The 22668-nt window shown below is 47.2% G+C and overlaps 1 protein-coding gene across 3 annotated transcripts in view; it reads right to left on the minus strand.

Moving 5' to 3' along the window:
* The window catches only part of STX18 (syntaxin 18), a 175235-nt gene extending 163998 nt beyond the window's left edge, over positions 1 to 11237 (minus strand). Inside the window, exon 1 of one of the 3 annotated variants that reach the window (XR_012231954.1) lies at positions 11007 to 11237. Coding sequence is in view for 2 of the 3 variants with exons in the window: in XM_073574494.1 (XP_073430595.1) it covers positions 11007 to 11153 (147 nt within the window). In the remaining variant the exon portion in view is untranslated. The remainder of the gene's footprint in view (positions 1 to 11006) is intronic. The other 2 variants (XM_073574494.1, XM_073574493.1) reach the window with 2 other exon arrangements.
* Between the last annotated feature and the right edge of the window lie 11431 nt (positions 11238 to 22668).

Here is a 22668-nt window from a genome sequence, read left to right on the forward strand (position 1 = left end):
TTTAGCCACCATAAGAGGGCCGATCTCACGTGTCCTGGAAGTGGAATCTCCCTTGACAAATTGCCCCGATATTTTCTTGAGTTCTCCAGGACGCAGGATTCTCGCGTGAGCCTGTGCCCAGGACACCGCCTGGATGCACGCTGTCAGGGACCCCAGGATAGACATGGCGTCTCTCAGAGTTGGTGCCCTCTGTTCTCTGAATCGGACGATTTTGTGACAGAGTTCCACCTGGCGATCCTCGGGAAGAAAGGACATTCTTTCCTCCGAGTCTAACAGAATTTCCAAGAATTTTTTCCTTGGTGATGGGTGAAGGTCCGATTTCTGCAGGTTCGGGATCCACCCTAGGGCTTCGAGTATCTGCAGGGTTCTCGACACATCCTGGTTTAGACGAGATTCTGATGGAGCGACAACGAGCAGGTCGTCCAAATATGGAACAATACATATTCCCTGCAGGCGGAAAAATAATAATAATAATAATAATAATAATTTTCGTGAACACTCTTGGTGCTGGAGATACGCCAAATGGGAGGGCATTGAACTGTAGATGGCTGATCCCCTGGTCGTGGGAGAACGCGAATCTCAGGAACTCCCTGTGCTCTGGATGAATTGGGACGTGGTAATACGCGTCCCTCAGGTCTATTGTAGCCATCAGCCAGCCCCGCCCAATGAGAGGGATCGCCAATTTCACCGACTCCATCTTTAATCTTCGGTATTTGATAAACCGGTTTAAGGGTTTCAAATTTATAATCAGTCTGTACTTCCCGGAGGGTTTCTTTACCAGGAACAGGCGGAAGTAATGTCCTTTGCCTATTTCGTGCTGAGGCACGTATGAGACTACTCCCTCTTTTAACAGCTCCTGTATTTGGAGCAGTAGGGTTTTCTGCAGATCTGGGGTCTGTGTTGGGGTAATTCTCAGACATTGGGGGGGGTGGTTGCTCGAACTCTAATCTCAGCCTGAATTGAATGGTCTGAAGGATCCACTGAGTCGAGGTTGTGGACTGCCATTGGGCGAGGAACTGAGTGAGTCGACCCCCCACCGGAGAATCACTGTTTGTCTGGGGGTTGCTGCTGCTGAGGGACGAGGATGTTCTTCCCTCTACCCCCTTCAGGTAGCTCCACCATCCCATTTTGCCCTTTCCTCTGAACTCCTTCTGGGAGGACTGTTCCCATGGGCCACGAAAAAAACGTCTCTTGGTAATTTTCTGTTCAGGTAGCGCTCTCTTTTTGTCCGAGGCTTTCTCAAGGATGTCGTCTAAGACTAGCCCGAACACGTGATGTTCCTGAAAGGGGATGGCACAGAGCTTTGTCTTAGAGGTGATGTCACCTCCCCACGATTTCAGCCAGAGGGCCCTTCTCGCCGAATTAGAGAGGACTAGGGACCTTGCTGCTACCCGTACCGTTTCCCCTGAGGCATCGGCTAAAAAGCCCGTTGCTTTTTGGAGTAGAGGAAGGGAATCCAGGATTTCCTCTCTGGGAGTACCCCAAGAGAGGTGATCCTCCAGAGTACGAAGCCAGAAAAATAGCGCCCTGGCGACACACGTAGAGGATATATTTGCCTTCAGCAGATTCATGGATGCTTCCCAGGATTTTTTTAAGGTGACTCTCTATTTTGCGATCCATAGGATCTCTCAATTGGGAAGCGTCCTCGAAGGGAAGGGACGTTTTCTTAGTCACCTTAGAGACCTGGACATCTATTTTAGGGATTTCCCAAATGGAGCTGTCACCTTCAAGAGGAAAGCGACTCCTGAGTTCAGAGGGTACACTAAGTCCCTTCTCTGGGGAGGACCACTCCTGAACTATCATACTCCGGACATTTTCATGAACCGGGAACCCTTTTCTACCTCTGGGTTTCAGCCCCCCAAACATCTCATCTTGGATCGAGAGCTTCACCTCCTCCTCAACCCCAATGGTGTTTCTCACCATCGATACTAGCTCCTCCATGTCCTCAGAAGAAAAGTAGTATTTCTTTGTGTCGGGATTAGGGGGTGGATGTGGAGCCCTCATTTTCCCAAGTGTCCTTAGACCCTGAGATACGGACTTCACCGGAGTCTGAATCGGTCTCCGTGGGTGCTATTTTCCTCTTTTTTTGGAGAGGGGGCTGGGGCACCGGGGTCTGGGCCAATGCAATGGAGGTCTGTACCTCCTGTTTAATGAGATTTTTAATACTGTCAAACAGGGAGGGCTGTTCAGTACGTAGGATGTCCTGCGTACAAGGCTGGCATAGATTCTTTTTATACTAAGAAGGTAGCCTGGCACCACATATACCACACTTGCGGCTGGACTTATTTCTGGGGGCTGCGGCCTTTTCCTCCTGAAAGAAGAGAAAGGCATACTCACTAACCTGTGCCAAAGTTTGGACAGTTCAGGGGACCAGCCCTGCTACTCATGGTAGGAGGAGGAACGCTGGGCTCCGCAGATGCAGCTGTCTACAGCTTATCGCCGTCCATGTCAGCATTCAGTCACCACAGACACACTGCACCCACCTGGAACCTGTGGCCCGTTTATATTGGGCGATGAAGCGTTCTATCTTCATGTGCCCTTCCTTGCTCGTGGTCCATGGGGAGGCACCGCAGGTACGACCCCGGCCGATAGGTATTCCTCCGGCGCCCACGTTCAACCCTGGAGCGCTGTAGGCGGCAAACCGGAAGTGCGCCCGTGACGCCACTTCAGCTAATCCACACGTGTCACAACCCCTGCGCGCGGGCCCGGCGACAGCCGTATGGAGGAAGGAGGACGCCGGGGAGCTGAACGAGGACCCCAGCTGCACTACACCACCATGCTTTGCAGAAGCGCTGGAGGGGCGGGAAGTCCCGAGTCGCATCGTCAGATGGAGACGGGAGCAGCTTCTTGTGGAGGAGGAGAGGAGAGTCCCGCTGACCTTGGCTGCCCGGCAATCTATAAGTATATAGGGCTCCGTTCGCCGGCCACAGCAGCCCTTGTGACCTCTTCATGCCCCACTGGGGGACAGGAAAAACACTGGAGGTAGCAGGAAGGGGAGGGTTATTTAACCTCTTTGTGTTTCCTGTCCCAATGTTAGGAACGGTGGAACGCACTAAATAAAAATAATAATAAAGTGCGTTCGCCGCTCGGGGTCCTCAGTGCAGTAGGTGATATAACCGCTGCTAAGTGGTGGCAGGAGCAATATGGTGGAAATGCGCACAGGGTTAAACTTCACCCAGGTGCGCAGAGCAATCTCAGTTAATTCACAGAGATGCCAAATAAGTACAAACACAAAAGACAGACTGTTGAGGTCACAGAACTCAGTAAAAACACACACACTGTATCAGGTCACAGGAGTAGCCCAAGACGGCGGCACTACGTCCGTCTAGACCTACCGTGTGCGGAGCATCGCAACTGCGAATGCAAAGGGGCTGCTACTGCAGCACGGCGTGGACACTGCCGCTAAATGACAAAGGCAAGGTGCAAGCGCAATGTCGAACGCTAGCAGCTGTGGATGTTGCAGCAGAGGAGCGCTAGCGCTGATTCTGACTCAGTCCCTAACCACATACATAATATCAGAGGGAAGGGGTTTTATAATGAGTCAGTCACCAGAATCATACATCCGTCCTCATACACACAGCGGCAAGTAAGTCTATACTAGCGCATGGCGGAACAGCCATGCGCGCCTTTTATAGCAGCCGGGACCTTCCGCAAGCTTCCAGATCTCTGAGATGGACCAATGAGATCTGGCGCGGGACCTGAGCACATGACTCCCAATCTCCAATGGGAGATCGTCCCATGAGCATGCTCAGTAGGAGGACAGAAGAACTTAGCCTCAGGAGAGATTTGCTGCAAGGCAATCTCCTCTGCAATCTCCTCCGCAGTAGAAAAACAGCAGGAGACTGCAGAATGTGAGGGTCTGGATCCCTGCAGAGCAAACGCAGAAATCCGACGCATAACATTAACCCCCCCTCCAAGGGCCCCCTCCTCCCTGAGCCTTCTGATCCATCAACTTGTGCCCATCAGAGAGAGAGGCCTCAGACTCGTCTGTAGGCAAGTCTGATGTCCCAGTAGGTGACAGGGAGGCCCGGGACAAATGGAAGGCATCAGGGGCAGCAAGATCGCCAGGTTTGAGAAGGGACCCGTGGGAGACAACGGGAGCGGAAGTTAAAGTGGAACACCACCGTGTGTCGGTAGGCGTCTCCACCCTTCGTTTAAGGAGGCTATTCCGAGAACAAAAGGCGCAGGCCCGAATATATTTTTTAACATCCCGAACCCTGTGCGGCCACCAGTAAGACCCAGCCAGGAGTTTTGTGGTCTGCATATAGCCACAGTGACCACCCTTCCTGGACGCGTGTGCCCACGCGAGAACCTTCGGCCGAAGGCGGGGGGGAACAAGAGTCTTGCCCGGCGGCACAGAATTTGGCCGTTGCGGGGCACTGTTGTTCTGAGAAACAGCGCGTTGACAAATATAACCGCAACTGGAGTCTTGTGCCGGACGCGCCTGAAGAACGGCGCGAGACACCTCCATGGGCTCTGGGGGTGGAACCTCTGGCTCTGGTAGTTCCAGAGGCTCAAAATAATTGGGAGACGAGGTAACCTTCCGTTTGGATAAAGCACGCTCCATACCGCGCTCCGAAAAACGGAGGTCAATGCGGGTGGAAATGGCAATCAGCTCTTTCTAAACTTGCAGGAACCTCTCTGGTAGAGAGAGCATCCTTAACATGCTCCGCCAAACCTCTCCAAAACACAGGGGATGAGGGCTTTATCGGACCATTCCAGCTCGGAAGCCAGTGTACGAAAACGGACTAACCGAGAGAGAACCCTGAGTCAAAGCAAGAAGCTGAAGAGAGGTGTCGTGCGTGACCCGTGGACCGAGGAAGACCTTCTTAGTAGCTGTTAGAAACTGAGCAACAGTCCGAACCTCTGGGTCACCACGCTGCCATAATGGCGTAGCCCACTCCAACGCCTTGCCCGACTGAAGGGAAACAATAAACCCCATCTTGGCCCGCTCCGTAGGGAATCTCGCAGCCAGTAGCTCCAGCTGAATAGAGCACTGGCTGATGAAACCCCTACAAGAGGCGCCATCGCCAGAAAATTTATCAGAATCACTCGTCATTCATTGTTGGTCTGTGAAAGTTGTCATCTTGGGCAACAATGCCAAAAGTTAAACTAATGATTTAGCGAAAACGACTATTGAAGGATTGGAATTGTGGTCTAGTCTGATCTTCCATTGATAAGATACAATTCAGAAGTGTTCAACTCCTGCACCCGACAGAAATCTTTAAAAAAAAAAAAAAATCCTATACTGCAGATCAACAAATGTCATCGATCAGCATCTCTTAAGAGAGTTAGTGCCTTAATCAGTCATTCTGGACATCAAAAATCTCCATAACTTAATAGCTGGCTGTATATTGGACATTTTTTACATTTTAAAAATTACAAAAAGAAAATGGGCCAAGGCAAAAGTTTGGGCACCCTTGGAGATTTGTGTGCTCACATAACTTTGACAAATGTTTCAGAACTTAATTAGCCTGTTAGGGTTATGGCTCGTTCACCATCATCGTTAGGAAAGGCCAGGTGATGCAAATTTCCCAGCTTTATAAAAACCCAACCTCCTCTAATTTTGTGCCAAAAAAACACAGCCATGGGTTCTTTAAGGCTAAGTGCAGACGTACTTTTGAGCCCTGCGGATTTTTCCGCACAGAATTGAGGAAATCCGCAGGTCAAATGACCTGCATTTTTCCTGCGGATTCCTTCCTTTTTTCTTGCGGTTTTTGTGCGGTTTTCCCCTGTGGACTTCCCCCTGCGGATTTGGAGAATGGTGCAGGTGGAAAACCGCACAAAAGAAGTGACATGCTGCATATTTTGAACCACAAGAAAACCGCGCGGAAAAATCCGCAGCGTCTGCACAGCGTTTTTTTTTTTTTTTTTTTTTCAATTTTTTTTTTCAATTGACTAACATGCTACTGTACATCACAATGCGGATATGCAACGTTTCTGCGCGGAAAAATCCGCTGTGGATCCGCTGGATATCTGCATCGTGTGCACATGGCCTTAAGCAGCTGCCGAACACCCTGAAAATGAAAATAGCAGCAGAAAAAGCTGAAGGCTATAAGAAGATAGCAAAGCATTTTCAAGTTTCTCTTTCCTAAGTTGGAAATGTAATTAAGAAATGGCAGTTAATAGGAAGATAAGTCAAGATAAGGTCTACAAGACCAAGCAAAATCAGTGAGAGCTGCTCGTAGGATTGCAGGACAGGCAAATCAGAACCCCCGCTCGAAAACCTTCAAAAAGATTTAGCAGACTCTAGAGTTGTGTTACATTGTTCTACTGTTCAGAGACAGCTGCACAAACATGGCCTTTATGGAAGAGTCATCAGAAGAAAACCTCTCCTGCATCCTACCATAAAATTGAGTATCAAAAGTATGCAAAACAAATCCTACAAGAAGCTAAATGAACTTAAACCTGCTGTTACTAAATAAGTAAAACTCAAAAGTGCATTTAAATAACATAGGGTTCTGATCTGAACATCATTGAAAATCTGTGGCTAGACGTCAAAATAGGAGTGCATGCAATACGACCCAGAAATCTGACAGAACTGGAAGAATGGATGAAAATCCCCCAAACAAGAATTGAAAGACTTATCTGGCTACAAAAAGCGTTTACAAGCTCTGATACATTCAAAAAAGGGGTAGCTACTAAGTACTAACCATGCAGGGTGCCCAAAACTTTGCATTGGCCCATTTTTCTTTTTGTAATTTTTAAAACGTAAAAGATAAAAATACACTGCTCAAAAAAATAAAGGGAACACTTAAACAACAGAATATAACTCCAAGTAAGGCAAACTTCTGTGAAATCAAACTGTCCAATTAGGAAGCAACACTGATTGACAATCAATTTCACATGCTGTTGTGCAAATGGAATAGACAACAAAGGGAAATTATTGGCAATTATCAAGACACACTCAGTAAAGGAATGGTTCTGCAGGTGGGGACCACAGACCACATCTCAGTACCAATGCTTTCTGGCTGATGTTTTGGTCACTTTTGAAAGTTGGTTGTGGTTTCACACTCGTGGTAGCACGAGACAGACTCTACAACCCACACAAGTGGCTCAAGTAGTACAGCTCATCCAGGATGGCACATCAATGCGAGCTGTGGCAAGAAGGTTTGCTGTGTTTGTCAGCGTAGTGTCCAGAGGCGCTACCAGGAGACAGGCCAGTACACCAGGAGACGTGGAGGGGTCCGTAGAAGGGCAACAACCCAGCAGCAGGACCACTACCTCTGCTTTTGTGCAAGGAGGAACAGGAGGAGCACTGCCAGAGCCCTGCAAAATGAACTCCAGCAGGCCACAAATGTGCATGTGTCTGCACAAATGGTTTGAAACCGACTCCATGAGGATTGGTCTGAGGGCCCGACGTCCACAGATGGGGATTGTGCTCACAGCAGGAGGTGCAACGCTGCAGGGTGTTCGGTGACACGGGGGCTCCGACAGCATTTTGTTCAAGCCCGGAGTCCCCACATTTACATGGATTACACTGCGGTGGACTCCGTGAAAATGGCCCCAAGGAACAGTGCATGCGCAGGTAAAGATCTCGTCTTGCAAAATCGGTATTAAGACTCTAGTTTCCAGTGTTTGGTGTGCGCCACCATATGTGCTCCAGCTCTGATCCTGCATACCAACAGCTAGAGGAAGGGGAACCGTCATTTCACCATCTCTACATTCACCCTGGCCTCTTTCCACTGTATCTGTACTTACGAATACGATGCCTAAAGACCGTGCTCACACGAGTCACAAGTTTCGCGCCACCAAGCATTGCAAAATATGGCAAAAAAACAGGGGTGTAGATCAGAAGCCCAAACTTTCTGACTTACACAGGAGCCTTTATGAAGGAGTTAATATTTTTACTCGACAGAGTTGGTACATTTCTACTGATTTCATATCCCTGGCGAAAAGTGTCATTTATCTTTACACACTGTCCTGCTGTAAAACTATCGTTATCCATCAAGATCAGTATTAAAAGAGCCAAAAGTTAATGGGAGACTTTGAATGGGCTCAACAATTTGCCCTGAAGTCATCCAAGTGCTTTACTTCTTTCCAAACTGTAAAGTGTTTGGTTAAAACAGACCTTTTGTCCAAACTCCCAAAGTACTAGAATTTCAGGCAAGGTGCCAAAAGAGAGTGCTCAATTCCTCAGCCACCGACATTGCGCTCCCGAGCGCAAACCAGCAGCATGGCTGTTCCACTGGTCTGAACTGTCAACATTCAGGCGGGAATTACACCGCAGGGCTGTGGAGTCGGTAAACCAAACCTCCGACTCTCAAACGTCCCTAACTCGGACTCCACAGCCCTGATCGGTACTGAGCATGTGCAAAAAGTGCAACACAGATTCATCTCCACTAAAAGCCGAGATCCTAAGATCAGGAACAGAACAGACATTTAGAGGACATTTTATAACTTTCCCAAATTCTTATGAAAACATCTACAGCACATTCTGCATTGTACTACTGTACTCAATTTATTATATAATTTCAGGAGGCAGAGTCTGTCCATTTCTTGACCAAAATGAACACTGACTCCGATTCCACAGCCCTGCATACGCGGCACAGTCTGAACTGGGGGTAGAGGGTCCCTGAACATACATCTTGACAACATACGATTAAGGAACAACTAAACTTGAAAAAAAATAATATAGATCACTTTTGTTGTCCCTTTAATTGCCAACAGACTGATAATGTCCGGCTCCCGATACCCTCAAACATCGCTCCATAAAACCCTAAGAAATAGTGCGCAGCTTGGAGTCGGGAGCGCACAGTTCCTGCCTTTCCTCGCACACTGACTGGAGTACAGACTCAATAAAAAGTCTACACTATGTGCACGAGAAGGGCTCAACCAGAATTTTGGCACATTTAGCTGGATAAATCTTCCCTAGTGATTTTCCACTAGAAACTTTTCATCGGGGGCCATAGAACTGATCTCCAAGCTGAACTAAATCAGACGCATCTTAGTCCCGACCAAGGTCATCTAAGGACATGGGTATCTGTGTTACACTGAGGAGTACAAAGTAACCGGAAAATTCAGAAATAATCCTAAAAGAAGACATGGAATTATCTGGTTAGATTAGGAAACCTCAGCCAATGATGGGATTTGTATAGGACATCACTAAAGGTTCCTCTCCTCCACTCGATATAAAGTTGCACACATGAAATGGCAGAAAGAAACATCTGGAAATTAAATACACATTCAAGCTTTATAAGAGAAGACAAAAAGCATTTTCTCTACAGCACTGTAACACAATTAGTGCTGACGACCCCAAACTCCCCGCGAGGATAGGGCTTCCAGAGCTGGAGAGCGTCAGTGGGCATCTGAAGTGGAAATACTCGCTTCCATGGCACAAAATCGCTTCACTGTAAAGCAGATCATTCATTCCCAAACGCTCCATGGATCCTGATGAGGTTACGCTTCTATCGAAAAAAAATGTGAAGAAAATGTGACTACACCAGGAATATTCTTTTCTTGGGGTTGCGGTGACTGTTGGAATATGGTGCCACCATAACACAAATTTTCTCCACTCTATCGAGGTTTATAAGAAATCTCTAGCAACTTTTGGGTATGGATTTTTTGGGAATAGTAAGGAGAGGATAGTCAGGAACATTTTCTACATTTTTCATACAAAAAATGTAAATGTGAAAAAAGGCGAAAGGGGCAATCCAGACTTACAAAAAAAAAATATTTGGCTTTAATTTAAAATAATCCATTAATATTAGACTTTTGGTGGTCTCAATTTCATCCCCATCTCATGACTCCTGCATTGAGCAGGGGGTTGGACCCTGGAGGTCCCTTCCAACTCTAACATCCTATGATTCTATGACAGCAGAAGGCGACGCTCTAGAATTGGATTAGAGCTGGGGAGAGCAGAGGCTTGGGAAGAACTTCTACAAGCAGAGAGCACTTCAGGCTCATTTGCATATTAATTAGAGCAGCACTTTATCTATAACAGAGGAACAGACTAGATATCTAAAGGTGTGGATGGACTTCTAGTTTTGCAAGATCTACATGTGCATATAAACAGCTGGGGGTGAAATCCTGCTGATAAATTCCCCTCTAAGTAGTAGTTGGAGATGAACAGTGTACAGAGGTGGCCACCAAAGCTCCGTTCATTGTATTATGGCCATTTTTGGAAACTTCAGCTCAGCTCCTATTCAATGCAATAGAAGCGGAGCTGCCACTACCCAGTGTTCAGAGTTCCGGGTGAAGGAGTAGAGACAGAGAGAGAGGAAGACACCATTTTAAAGCAAGTTCTCCATTGATTTCTATGGGGTTCAGGTTAAGTTAGAGTACAGTTCTGATACCAGAACCGAACAATGGACTACAGTTCAGTCGAACCCCAACTTCCACGGGTCTTCTCATCCATAGTAAGGAGGACAAAAAAAAAAAAAATCACTTAAATGTTGCCTTTTTTGAGACATCCTGTCTGTATCAGTTCCAGGCACATCTTAAAAAAAGGCAAAATCAAGAACTATAGCAAGAAACAAGCCCTCACACAACCACATCGACTTATCAAAAGTGCAGGTCTTAGAAAATGGCGACAATTTTAAGAAAAGTTCTGCTGTTTGTTCCATTTTAACCCACCTGGAATTTTTTATTTTTTGCAGATTTTTCTGTACCTTATATGGTGATCTGAATGGTGTCAATGAAAAAGTACAACCCATGTAGAAAAAAATACAAGCGCTCATACAGCTCTGACCCTCTCTATACAGCAAGCTTCCTCTTTCAATTAACTCTTTACTGATAAAAGAGGAAATCATGTCCCAGGAATAGGCATGGCAGGAGGTGCAAGAAGCCATCAAGTCATGTCAGGGCATTCTCAGACTATTAGAGAACCTACCCTGTGAGACTACAACTCCCAGCATGCTCTCACCGGACGCGCTGGAAGTGGCAGCTTCACAACAGATGGAAATCAACAGAACTTTGTACAATAACTCTCAACCGGTGCGCGCAAAGCATCCTGGGATATGTAGTTCACCAACAGCTGCCCAGCGACCGGTTGTTATAAGACTCACCACATCCCGAGCTTTCCCGCTAAACTCCCCCCTGGGACGGCTCTTCTTCAGCAGGTCAGTCTCCGGCAGGGACACCCCGAGCGCTTTATTCCGGGTCTTCACTGTTTTCACACTGGCTCTGAATAATAGTGTGATGTCAGCTGCCATCTTGACAGCGCCGCGTCATCATCTGTGCAGGTATCAAATACTTCCGGGCGGAGAGAGGAGGCAGGAGATAAACGTTCCGCTTCACACAGCGTTCCTACAGCGCTGAGTATTACCACTATAGCAACTGAGCTGACGTCATCAGTGTGCTAAATAGGAATTCTAATAATAACTACACTATATATATATATATATATATATATATCTGTGTCGCCTATGTGCTCACTGCAAAATTCCCTGAGAACAGTTTCCACAATAGGGTTACCACTATATACACTTTGGTCCAGAAATATTTGGACAGTGACTGACTCTCGGTGATTTCCGCTCTGCAGGCCACCATTTTGGATGTAAAATGAAACAATTGAGATAGAATTGAAGTGGAGACTTCGAGGTTTAATTCAAGTTGTTGACAAAAATATCCTGTGAAACGTTGAGGAATTGCAACTATTTCTTTACAAAGCCTCCTCATCATTTCATGGGCTCAAAAGTAATGAGACAAATTCACTTTACCATAAATAAAATGTTCATTTTTAATACTTTGTAGGGAATCCTTTGCAGGCAGTGGTGGCGCCATGGATGTCACCAAATGCTGTGTTTTCTCCTTTGTGAGACTTTGTCAGGTCTTTACTGTAGCTGACGTTACTGGTTGCTTCTTTGTGGGTCTTTCTGCCTTTAGTCTAGTTCTAAGCCTGTGACATGCTGCTCCATGGGGTGGAGATCTGCTGATTGTGTAGACTGTGTACCAGCATGGGCTCCCCAGGATACACCAAAGCCGTGAACAAGGAACGCAGCCAACAGCAGACTTGCCAGATGAACTTTCACTGATGAATTTCAATCAAATACAATATCCAAGAAGTATCATTTCTCCTTGCGGAGATGAGGAGACTTAAAGCCGCAATGCTCCTCTGGGAAATATGCTAATTATGCAAATTGTCTCTTCAGAGAGGAAGAGGACTAGAACTCTAGTGCCACCTATTGGAAGTAGCAATCCTAAAAGTCAATGTTGACCCTTTAACGAGCCTTGTTTCATGACTTAGGATAAAAGCCAAGCCAGAATCTCAATCTGCAGACACTGTTTTGGGGTATTTCCCCCCGTCAGTGCAAAGTGTGAGATCTGGTTTGGCTGTAAGAGAGGCGTCTGACCGATATCCAAGAAGTATCATTTCTCCTTGCATTGCGGCTTTGTCTCCTCACCTCAACATGCTTAGCATGTCATTCTCCGCAAGGAGAAATGATACTTCTTGGATATCGGTCAGACGCCTCTCTCACAGCCAAACCAGATCTCACACTTTGCACTGACGAGGGGCAGTAACCCAAAACACAGTGTCTGCAAATTGAGGTTCTGGCTTGGCTTTTATCCTAAGTCATGAAACAAGGCTCGCTAAAGGGTCGACATTGGCTTTTAGGATTGCTACCTCCAATAGGTGGCACTAGAGTTCTAGTCCTCTTACTCTCTGAAGAGACAATTTGCATAACAATCAAATAAATGTCAGGGACAGCTCATCAACTTACTAAAATTACTCTAAACCAGTTTCTCCTTACCCCATGTGGATCCTCCTAGGTAGAATCCAGTTATCCATATAGTTCCGCACTGAACCGTGCTGGACCACTGATGCTATCAAGTGCCTATATCTGCCTGTTTGAGTTTAGTGCTGAATTAATGGTGTGTATGCATGCTCCCACCTTGATCCCTGCAATGGACCTGAGCTCAGGACTGACCGACCTGAGACTAGTCACTGTAACACTGCAGAGTTGCATCTGCCCAGCCGACAACTGCTTAAGCAGGGGATGGCCAGTCTGCAACTCGTGCTTGGTACCACTGCTAGCTTGCTGGAGGACCCTCCAGATGTGTCACTGACACCAGCTCCTGGGGATTTCAGCTCCACTCCCTCCTGTTGACATTGTCACTGCAAACTTTTCCCCTGCTGGTGGAAGTGGAACGAGATGGTACACTCTGTTATCCTGAGCGGTCTTTGTCTTCCTGGCCACACAGCTCCGTGGATGGCACTGGATGGAGATGTAACACGTCCTTCCTCCTCCAACACTCTACTTCTACTTCTCAAGATCTTCATGATGTGCCTCTTCCTGTGATGTACTTCTTCCTAGTTGCTTGCACCCCCCTTCCCCTGGCCCGGGCTCCATCTGGTGCTGTCAAAGTGCAGTCCAAACCAGCAGAACAGAGTCCATTTAACATGCCACAAGTCTCTGGTATCAGTGGAGCTGTTTTTACGTCTCCTCACAGACCTGAGTATATGTATATACAGTATACTTAACAAAATATAAACAAAACACTTTTGTTTGAACATAGTCCCATTTAGAATGCACAGAGATAGTGACGAGATTGTGAGGCTCATTGTTGTGCCATTCATCCACGACTTGACCTCATGTTGCAGTATGATAATGCACGGCCCCAGGTTGCAAGGATTTGTACACAATTCCTGGAAGATGAAAACATCCCAGTTCTTGCATGGCCAGCGTAGCCAACAACCTGATCAACTCTACGTGAAGGAGATGTGTTGCACTGTGTGAGGCAAATGGTGGGTCATGTAATGCAGGTGGTCGAATGCAACAGACAGAGGAAGGCAAAGCGCAAACAATCGAGCTGTTTATTTCCTCAGATATGTTATAACAACACTTAGCAATATGTAACAGAAGTATTACAAATTATACAATACAGAGCATACAATGAGTCCTTAAACTTCACTTTAAACGTTAGGGAAGCTTCTTGAGGATTAAGGGCCTGTCACACTAAGCGATATCGCTAGCAATATCGCTATAACTTGTGACGTTATAGCGATATTGCTAGCGATATCGCTGTGTGTGATACTTACCTACGACCCGCTCCCCCGCTGGTTATCATTGATCACGCGAGAACGAACCTGGACCGTTTCTCGTCGTCAGCTTCCTGCGGCGCTTCCTGTGGAGAGACGAGCGAGGAGCCAGGCGGGAGGACGTCAGGATCGCCTCGCCTCGTCTGACAGGTAAGTAGCGACCCTCGACCCCTGCGATGTCGCTGGTGAGATCTGCCTGTGTGGCAGCAAACTAGCGACCACTTAGCGATGCACCAGCGATCCTGACCACGTCATATCGCTGGTCGGGATCGCTGGTGCATCGCTAAGTGTGACAGTACCTTTATGCTTATGTCCTTCTAACAGAGGTAAATACCCATTCTGGTGGGAGATACTGTGCCTACTACTCCCATAAAAAGGGCCCTGGTAGGGTGTGAAGAAACCAGAGTATATCTTAATTGCCCAGACGGCTATGTTTTTGCAGGCCTGGAGGAATTGACTTTTTGTCTGTATATTTGACTTGGGTATTTAAGTGTGGATTCTGGTGGGTCAAGAAGACTGACTTGCACAATGATAAAACATGTAACATAGTGTGTGCTTATCTGATGTTTGTTTATACTCTGGAATCAGTTTGTTGACTGTAGATAGGGAAAGGCTGTGAGGGTGTACTGAAGGACACTGGGTAATTCTAAAAATAGCTTACCTGCCTCGGGTATAAAATGACCCTGAGACAGAGAGACGGGGTCTCATCTCATCACAAAGAGCTACTAGCCGGACCTTCTGCAAAACACTCAACGGACGACATCATGGCACCATCACGAGGCACACGGGTCTATGATTTTAAGGGAAACAACCTAGGAGTTTTCGGCTCCGGTTGGAAGGACACAGATCTGATCCAGTGACCATCTCAGAACCATGGAAAAGTTTGGAGAAAGCCAGGTTTTGGGACCCGCTGGTCGCCTGGTTTCATGGAGATGGTCGGATAAGTCAGGTGGTGACTCTCGTGTCAACTGGCTTTGGATCTTGTATGGACAGTATGGACTGTCACCTCCCTACGCTTGTCATTATCTCTTCTCTGTGTGTATATCGTAGGTGGAATGGCGACCCTGGGAGCTGTGATGTTGTGTCAACTGGCTTTGGACCTTCTACGGACTCTATGGACTGTTCTCAGTCATCTCCCTACGCTTGTCAATATCTCTTCTCTGTGTGCATATCATAGGTGGAATATCGACCCTGGGAGCTCCGACGTAACATCTACTGTTATCCAGGCGAGTCAGCAGAAGGGTTAGGCCCTGTAATTTGCACCATGTCGGGGGTAATTGCTGAGATTGTTCTGTTTCCTATTGGGTGTTGTGGTTCAATAAAGTATTGCCACACTGTTATACCCTAACTCTGCGTTGTCTGTGTAGTATGTTGCCCACGGGGAGATAGAGCGGGCGTTCAGTGGTATGAGCCCTGGTCCATGCAGTCTTTCAAAAGGCAGCCAGGCCAGCGGACAAGAGCACCCACTGACCTCGCTTCTCCACACAGGGCTTTCAGTTTTCCCTGAAAAGCCGCAAGTCCTCCTGACAAAGTCTATCAATGCACACTGGGCCTCCTTCACTTTGCTTAACCCCCGCCCTATGCGCCTCCCCTGCCCAGGCCAACCACTGTACCGTACATCGATGCTGTAAGCAACTGCCTGGCTGACTCGTGTCTCACGTTCACCACCTCAAACGTCCTCTTCTAGGCAGAGTTTCCTCATGGTTCTTAGGCGCTTGACCAACGTCAGGTGTCCTCCAGGTGTGAGGGAAGGAGGGCTGGGCTCTGGATTTTGACCAGTGTCATCTGGACTTCTTCTCTTGACTGGCGCAGGTCTGGCATTCAGGCCTTGACTGACGTAGTTGGGACTATGGCTCTTGACTGGCGCAGATCGGGGATTTAGCGCTTGACCAGTGTAGTCTAGACTCTGGATTTCACTTGGTGCCGATGGGGTCCTGTCAGGATCCGGTCAGTAGCACGCTGATACAAAATTCCTAATCAGGCCTGTCACTCCGGTCTCCTACTGAGCACGTTCGGACCTCTCTCTACTTTGGCACCATATCCGGGACGGTTTGGGGTGCAGGCTCTTTAAATTCAGGAACTCCATCATCCATGGTGCTAAACTAGATGTCACATCCAAACTTGACCCTCCTGCAACTCTTCATTTTCTAGTTCGTTCAGCATGGTCCCTTCTGAACAGTAGGTGACAGCCTCCTTGCACCAATGATGCAAAATGCCATGGCTTTTCAGGAATATTGTCACCTCCTCTAACAGTGACACCAGATACTGACTGTTTTTCTGACCCCCCGGAGTTCCCCAATACTGTAAAGCTGCACATTTAATAGTGGCCATTAACAGTGTCCAGCCTAAGGCACACCTGTGCAATAATCAGGGCTGCAACCCGGAACTTCAGGGCCCCATACTGGCAACATTTTTGTGCCCCCTTGAAACTTTACCCAGGCTCCACCTCAGCTCCGCCTCCACCCTCCAAACCTTTTTAACCCCTTTCTGTCATGTGACGTACTATCCCGTCCATGTGCCCTGGGACTTAATTCCCAGGGACGAGATGGTACGTCACAGCGATCAGCGGCGCCCACGTGGTGAGCGCCGCTTATCGCGGCCGGGTGTCAGCTGATTATCACAACTGACACCCGGCACAATGTGTCAGGGGCGGTCACGGACAGCCCCCGACACGTTAACCCCTTGCACACCGCGATCAAACACGATTTTTTTAAACCCCATTGCTTCCCCTCTAATCTATGTGCTGGTCCTGTGTACTTCACTGTATTAATGTTATGCACCTGTATTTTATTGTAATCACTGGAATTGCCCAACAATTGCACATTCCCAATTATGGGTAATACACCACCAACAGATAATAATCACTCTATGGTAACCAAAAAAGTAGAAAAAGGAATTTGGCACCACACAATGGCATATACGGTAATTAATAAAACCACATTTTATTTATACAAAACATAAAAAATCAAGGTGTAATAAGAAAGGTGTCAAACAATTTACAAAGGGACTAAAAAAGTCCATGGAAAGTCCTACCACAGCAATTTGTTTAAAACATTTTAGTGCACCCAAAGATATAATGAAAAAGGGACAAGAACGCACATCAAATGGTGTATATATAATGGATATCCTTGTCTATGACCAACAAATATCGATCAATAATAGTACCAATCCCTTCTCATATAGATGCTATGATGGTGCTAATCGCAGGGCGGGTGAACAAATAAAGGGTTAATTACTTATGCGTGTAAGCTAGAGGAGAACCCTGGACGTCCCTTGAGCCCCAACGCGCGTTTCGCACTGCTTCTTCCGGAGGCGTGTCATAGTGATCGTTGTCTCTCCCTCGGAGTGGCGGCATCCTCTTCTTCCATAGCCACGGGACATCTTCTGGACTGCAGGCCAGCTGGATCTTCTCCTTTGAGGACACCTGCATGGACTGCACAGATTTGGCAAGTGCAGCCATATTTTTGGTCAGCTCTTGAACCTGAAGGCGCAGTTCTGTAGATGGATCATTATCCAGAGTCTGTGTGTCAGCCTCCACAGGGCTCTGAGGGAAAGATGCTGCTTCTTGGTGGTATGTAATTGCTGGACGCCTAGGGGGCACTGGACGGCTGACATTTGATTCATGCAGCTCCCGAATAGCCCTGTCTTTAAAGTCTGCAAAGTGTAGATCAGGGTTTTGTAGGGCTATAAAGCGCAGCTGTGCTCTGTGGGTACTGGATAGGAGTCCCTCAACAAATTGCTCCTTTAAGGCTGGAGTCACACTAACCAGCGCAAAATACGGTCCGTAGTTTACAGGCGTAATACGGATGAATGACCCCTAAATAGTGCTCCATAGGTCATCCATAAGCAAAGTGCGTTCGCGTATTTTGCGCATGTCAGCATCCGTATGTAATCCGTATGGCATCCGTATGCAATCCGTATGGCGAGATTTTCTCGCAGCCTTGCAAAATGGACATTTAACGGTTTTGAGGCCTACTAACTATTTAAATCATTAGCTTGCACTACATTTATTGGCTCAGGAACAGGTGGCTGCCTCCATTCTGTCCATTTGTGACCTTGCCTTGACTAGGTGTGTTGGGGTTGTATGTGCAACATGGCAGACAGTCTGACTTTCAACACAACTGAGCAGGTTCTCTTCAACTGGCTTTTGTCATGGTGCTTTGGCCAACCATACCCAGTGATAGTGGATCGGCGGAGGAGGAGACGCATGTGGGTACATCCACTTTTGAGGCAACGACTCACAAGAGGTCATTTTCACCGCCTCTATTATTCTCTGTGGGAGCATCCTGTCAAATTCTACCAGTACTGTCGCATGAGCCTTGCAACCTTTTCTACACTCTTGGAGACAGTGCGCCCTGGGATAACCTTTCAGGATACAAGGATGCGCAAAGCTATATCTGCAGAGGAGCGACTTATACTCACAATACGGTATGTACTACACAACCACATTCTCTATGTTCATGATGTGTTGGGCAAAGTTTGAATTTTTGCCTTCTTGGAGTAAGTTTTAGGCCCTCATCTTAGTCCACATATGTTTCAACTTACAGACCAGAATGTTATGTGTAATATGTACTGAATATCACTAACTCATTGTGCAAACAAAGATGTGTGTGTTATTTTCTCTGAAATCTTACCAAGTTTGGTATGTATGGACCTGTTTGTTTTGTAAATATGTGCATTCGACAATCATCCTTTTCTGTTGTTCTTCAGCTTCAGCTGAGTGAACAAAATGTTAATGAAGTAGTGAAAGCCTGTGTGGTACTTCATAACTTCACCAGGATACATGATTGTTCCTCCTCTGCTGGTGTTGTGCCTAGGCCGGACAATGTGTGTAGGGTGAGACCACCTATCAACCATCAACGTAGACCGATCTCTGGCCTCAATGTGCGTGATCATTTCACTAATTACTTTATGGCACCTCAGGGGGAACCTTCTTGGCAAGAGCATGCTGTGGACAATGTTGGTTTTATGTGTGTCAAAATATATATATTTCTACCCCTTCTGAATCTATGACTGTTACTTTGATTTGTTAAGCGTATTTTGATATGGGTTTGGACAATTAAGACAGAGACGTAAAGTGTAGTTGGCCAATTTTTACTTTTGGCTTTTTTGTGGTTTTTTTTAACGTTTGTAAGGCAAACATATTCTTGCCCTATGAAAAACTTGGGCAATGGCCCAAATTAGGCTTTTGGCATATTTCAACACTGTTGTTCAAACAAAATTACAAACATATCCTACAACATACATAGTGCAATAACAACATTGCAACTGTACACATTTGGAATCCAAAGTAAAAAAGAGGAGTTATCCATCATCAAAATGAGCTACACAAGATAATACCAACATTTATTATGAATGTTTTCAAATCATATTAATAAGCCACCATGACAGGCAAGGCTACCTTACGCGTTTCTGACACATATTACATGTCTGTAATAAACACAATATTTCACCGCACTATACTGGGCAAGTCAAAGGATCAAATTAGAAGACTGACTTGAGAATACATAGAGAGAGCGTGATGGTCTTGAGGCTGTTTGCCTTGATTTTGGAATATAGTTAGCTGGCCTAAATTGGACTAAGAGAATATGGACAGCACGTCTTTTCTATGCATTATCAAGTGAGTAGTCTATTTTGATCCTTTGACTTTGCCAGTATAGCCCCGTGAAATATTGTATTTTTTACAGACATGTAATATGTCTCAGAAACGCATAAGGTAGCCTTGCCTGTCATGGTGTCTTAATCATATGATTTGAAAACCGTCATAAGAAATGTTAGTATTATCTGTTTTAGCTCATGTTGCTGCTGGATAAAACCTCTTTTTGACTTTGCCTTGGGATTTTAACCACCAGTTCAAACACACTGGACATCTCCTCCCATCAGACCAATTAAGAACAGTCATGTACAGTATGGGTTTACTAATTCCATGTTTTAAGCCACTTATAAATTGTGGAATGTTGGGGAAGGAGAAGGCGGAGGAGCAGCCTGTGGTTGCTGCTGACTACTTTGAGCAACATCGCTCTGTGTGGGTGCATACTGTTGCCCATGCTGTTGTCATGTCGGACGCTGTTCACACCACAGCGTCCGGCAGGCAGAGGTAGTTCCACCTCCAGCCACTATAGCCTCAGTGGCGCCGGCTTGATCTTCAGGCTCTCGGGGGTTAATCCTGCTGGAGACCAGGTTGGAAGGTTAGTCACGCCCACGGTCTTTAAATAGTCATACTGGCATATGGGCGTCGCCGATTATAGCTTGTGTTTTCATACCAAGTGGTTCCGGTCTGGAGTGGAGGTGTTGCAGAGAGAGAGATTCGTATCTGGTGTCGTATGATCCGTCGTTATCCTTTCTCCTTCCCATATTTGTGTTTAGTTGTGCCCTGTTCACATTACTGTATATTCCTGTGTGTGTGCGGTGCAGTGCAGTTTAAGTTCTCCCTGTCTGTCATTATTTGTGTGGGAGCTTTGGTGGTGTGACTCCTCACTGGGTGGAGGGTGGAGGGTTAAGTGCAGGGCTGAGCAGGAGATAAGGAAAGGGTGGAGGCTCAGGCATTTGCACCTTCAGCAAAAACCCTGGGTTGAGGGTCAGACAGGGTTTCCCCTAGTGAAAGGGACACCACAGGGGCCCCGGGTATTTCTGCCTTAGTTGTCCTAAGCCCCGCGTGACATTATAATCGGCCCACATTTTTTCAGGAGTCCATGGATCCATTAGATTCCATAACCCGCCAGTTGGCGGCGCTGTCCTTACAGGTCTCCGAGTTGAAAGGGGCAGTTCAGCAGCAGGGCCTGGTAGTAGCAAAGGTGCAAACGGCATCTGCAGGTATCGGTGCAGAGCCGAAGTTTCCGCTGCCAGAACGATTTTCAGGCGATCGCAGCAAATTTGTCGTATTTTGGGAGGCCTGCAAATTATACTTCCGCATGCGGCCAATCTCCTCAGGTAATGAGGCCCAGCGAGTAGGGCTGGTGTTGTCATTACTGAGTGGTGACCCCCAAGCATGGGCATTTTCCTTACCAGCTGACTCTGCTACATTTCATTCGGTCGATAATGTTTTTTCTGCCCTCGGGCTCATTTACGATGACCCTGACCGACTGGCTCTAGCGGAATCTAAAATCCGCGCCCTCCGCCAGGGGGAGCGCTTGGCAGAGGACTATTGTTCGGAATTTCGCCGCTGGGCTGTAGACACACAGTGGAATGACCCAGCACTGCGGAGCCAGTTTATTCATGGGGTATCAGGGAGGGTGAAACAAGCCCTCCTGATGTATGAGACTCCGGCATCATTGGAGTCTGCCATGAGTTTGGTGATACGTATTGATCGCCGTTTTCGCCAGGGGGCACAGGAGACGCTACCTCTGGGGGAAAGCAGAGGTGCAGGTGTGGTTGAAGTAGATGAGTCCCCTGAACCTATGCAGATTGCTGGCGTGGCACAGGTTCAGCCTCGCGCTCCGGGATTCCGGAAGCCCGGAGCATGTTTCTACTGTGGTAAAGGAGGTCATTATGTTAACGTTTGCCCGGTACTACCTAAGAGGGTCACATCGGCGGAAAACTGTTAAGCTCAGAGGGTATGGAGGAGACCCAACTGAGCGTATGCATATCCTCCATGATGGTATCTCAATGTATGCTCCCTGCCAAGGTTATTATCGCCGGCAGAGAGCTACCTATATCAGTGTTTGTGGATAGCGGTTCCGCTACCAATCTCATAGATGAGGAGTTTGCACACACCGCCGGGTTTAAGATCGAAAAACTTCCTCACCCCATACAGGTGGTGACCATTAATGCTGTTCCCCTCCCTCAAGGGGAGATTACTGAGTTTGTGGCAGAGGTGAAACTCCACATTGGGGTCCTACATTCTGAGTCGGTTACATGTAGGGTCCTCCGTAATCTCCCAGCTCAAATGGTCCTGGGTTTTCCATGGCTGTCCAGGCACAACCCGGTAATTGATTGGAAAACTCAGGACATAGTGCAATGGAGTGGTTTCTGCCAAGACAATTGCTTGGCCACATGTGTGTCCGCCGTGACGCCCAGCCTGCCGGAGGCTTTGCAGGATTTCGCGGATGTTTTCTCTGAGAAGGGTTGCTCAGAACTGCCTCCACATAGAGCCTATGACTGTGCGATTAGGTTAAAACCCGGGGCCAAATTACCTAAGGCCAGGATGTTTAATATTTCTGGTCCTGAGAGGCAAGCTCTGAAAGACTACATCGCGGAGAGTCTGAGCAAAGGACACATCCGGCCTTCGTCCTCGCCTGTAGCTGCGGGGTTTTTCTTCATTAAGAAGAAAGATGGGGGGTTACGCCCGTGTCTGGATTTCCGAGAGTTAAACCAGATTACTATCCGTGATCCCTACCCAATGCCGTTGATCCCGGATTTGTTCAACCAGGTAGCGGGGGCGAAATGGTTTTCCAAGCTGGACCTCAGGGGGGCGTATAACCTCATAAGGGTCCGTCAGGGGGATGAGTGGAAGACGGCGTTTAACACTCCTGAGGGTCATTTTGAGAGTCTGGTTATGCCGTTTGGGTTGACCACCGCGCCTGCCGTTTTCCAACATTTTATTAATGATGTATTTGCTCATGTCCTGGGGAGATTTGTGATTGTATACCTGGATGATATCCTCATTTATTCTAGCGATCGGGATACTCATTTGGAGCATGTTAGGCAGGTGTTACAGTTGCTCCGGGAGAACCAGCTCTATGCTAAGC

Source organism: Dendrobates tinctorius, unplaced genomic scaffold (assembly GCF_039654945.1).
Source record: "Dendrobates tinctorius isolate UK_male_01 unplaced genomic scaffold, ASM3965494v1 ptg000039l, whole genome shotgun sequence".
Taxonomy (NCBI): domain Eukaryota; kingdom Metazoa; phylum Chordata; class Amphibia; order Anura; family Dendrobatidae; genus Dendrobates; species Dendrobates tinctorius.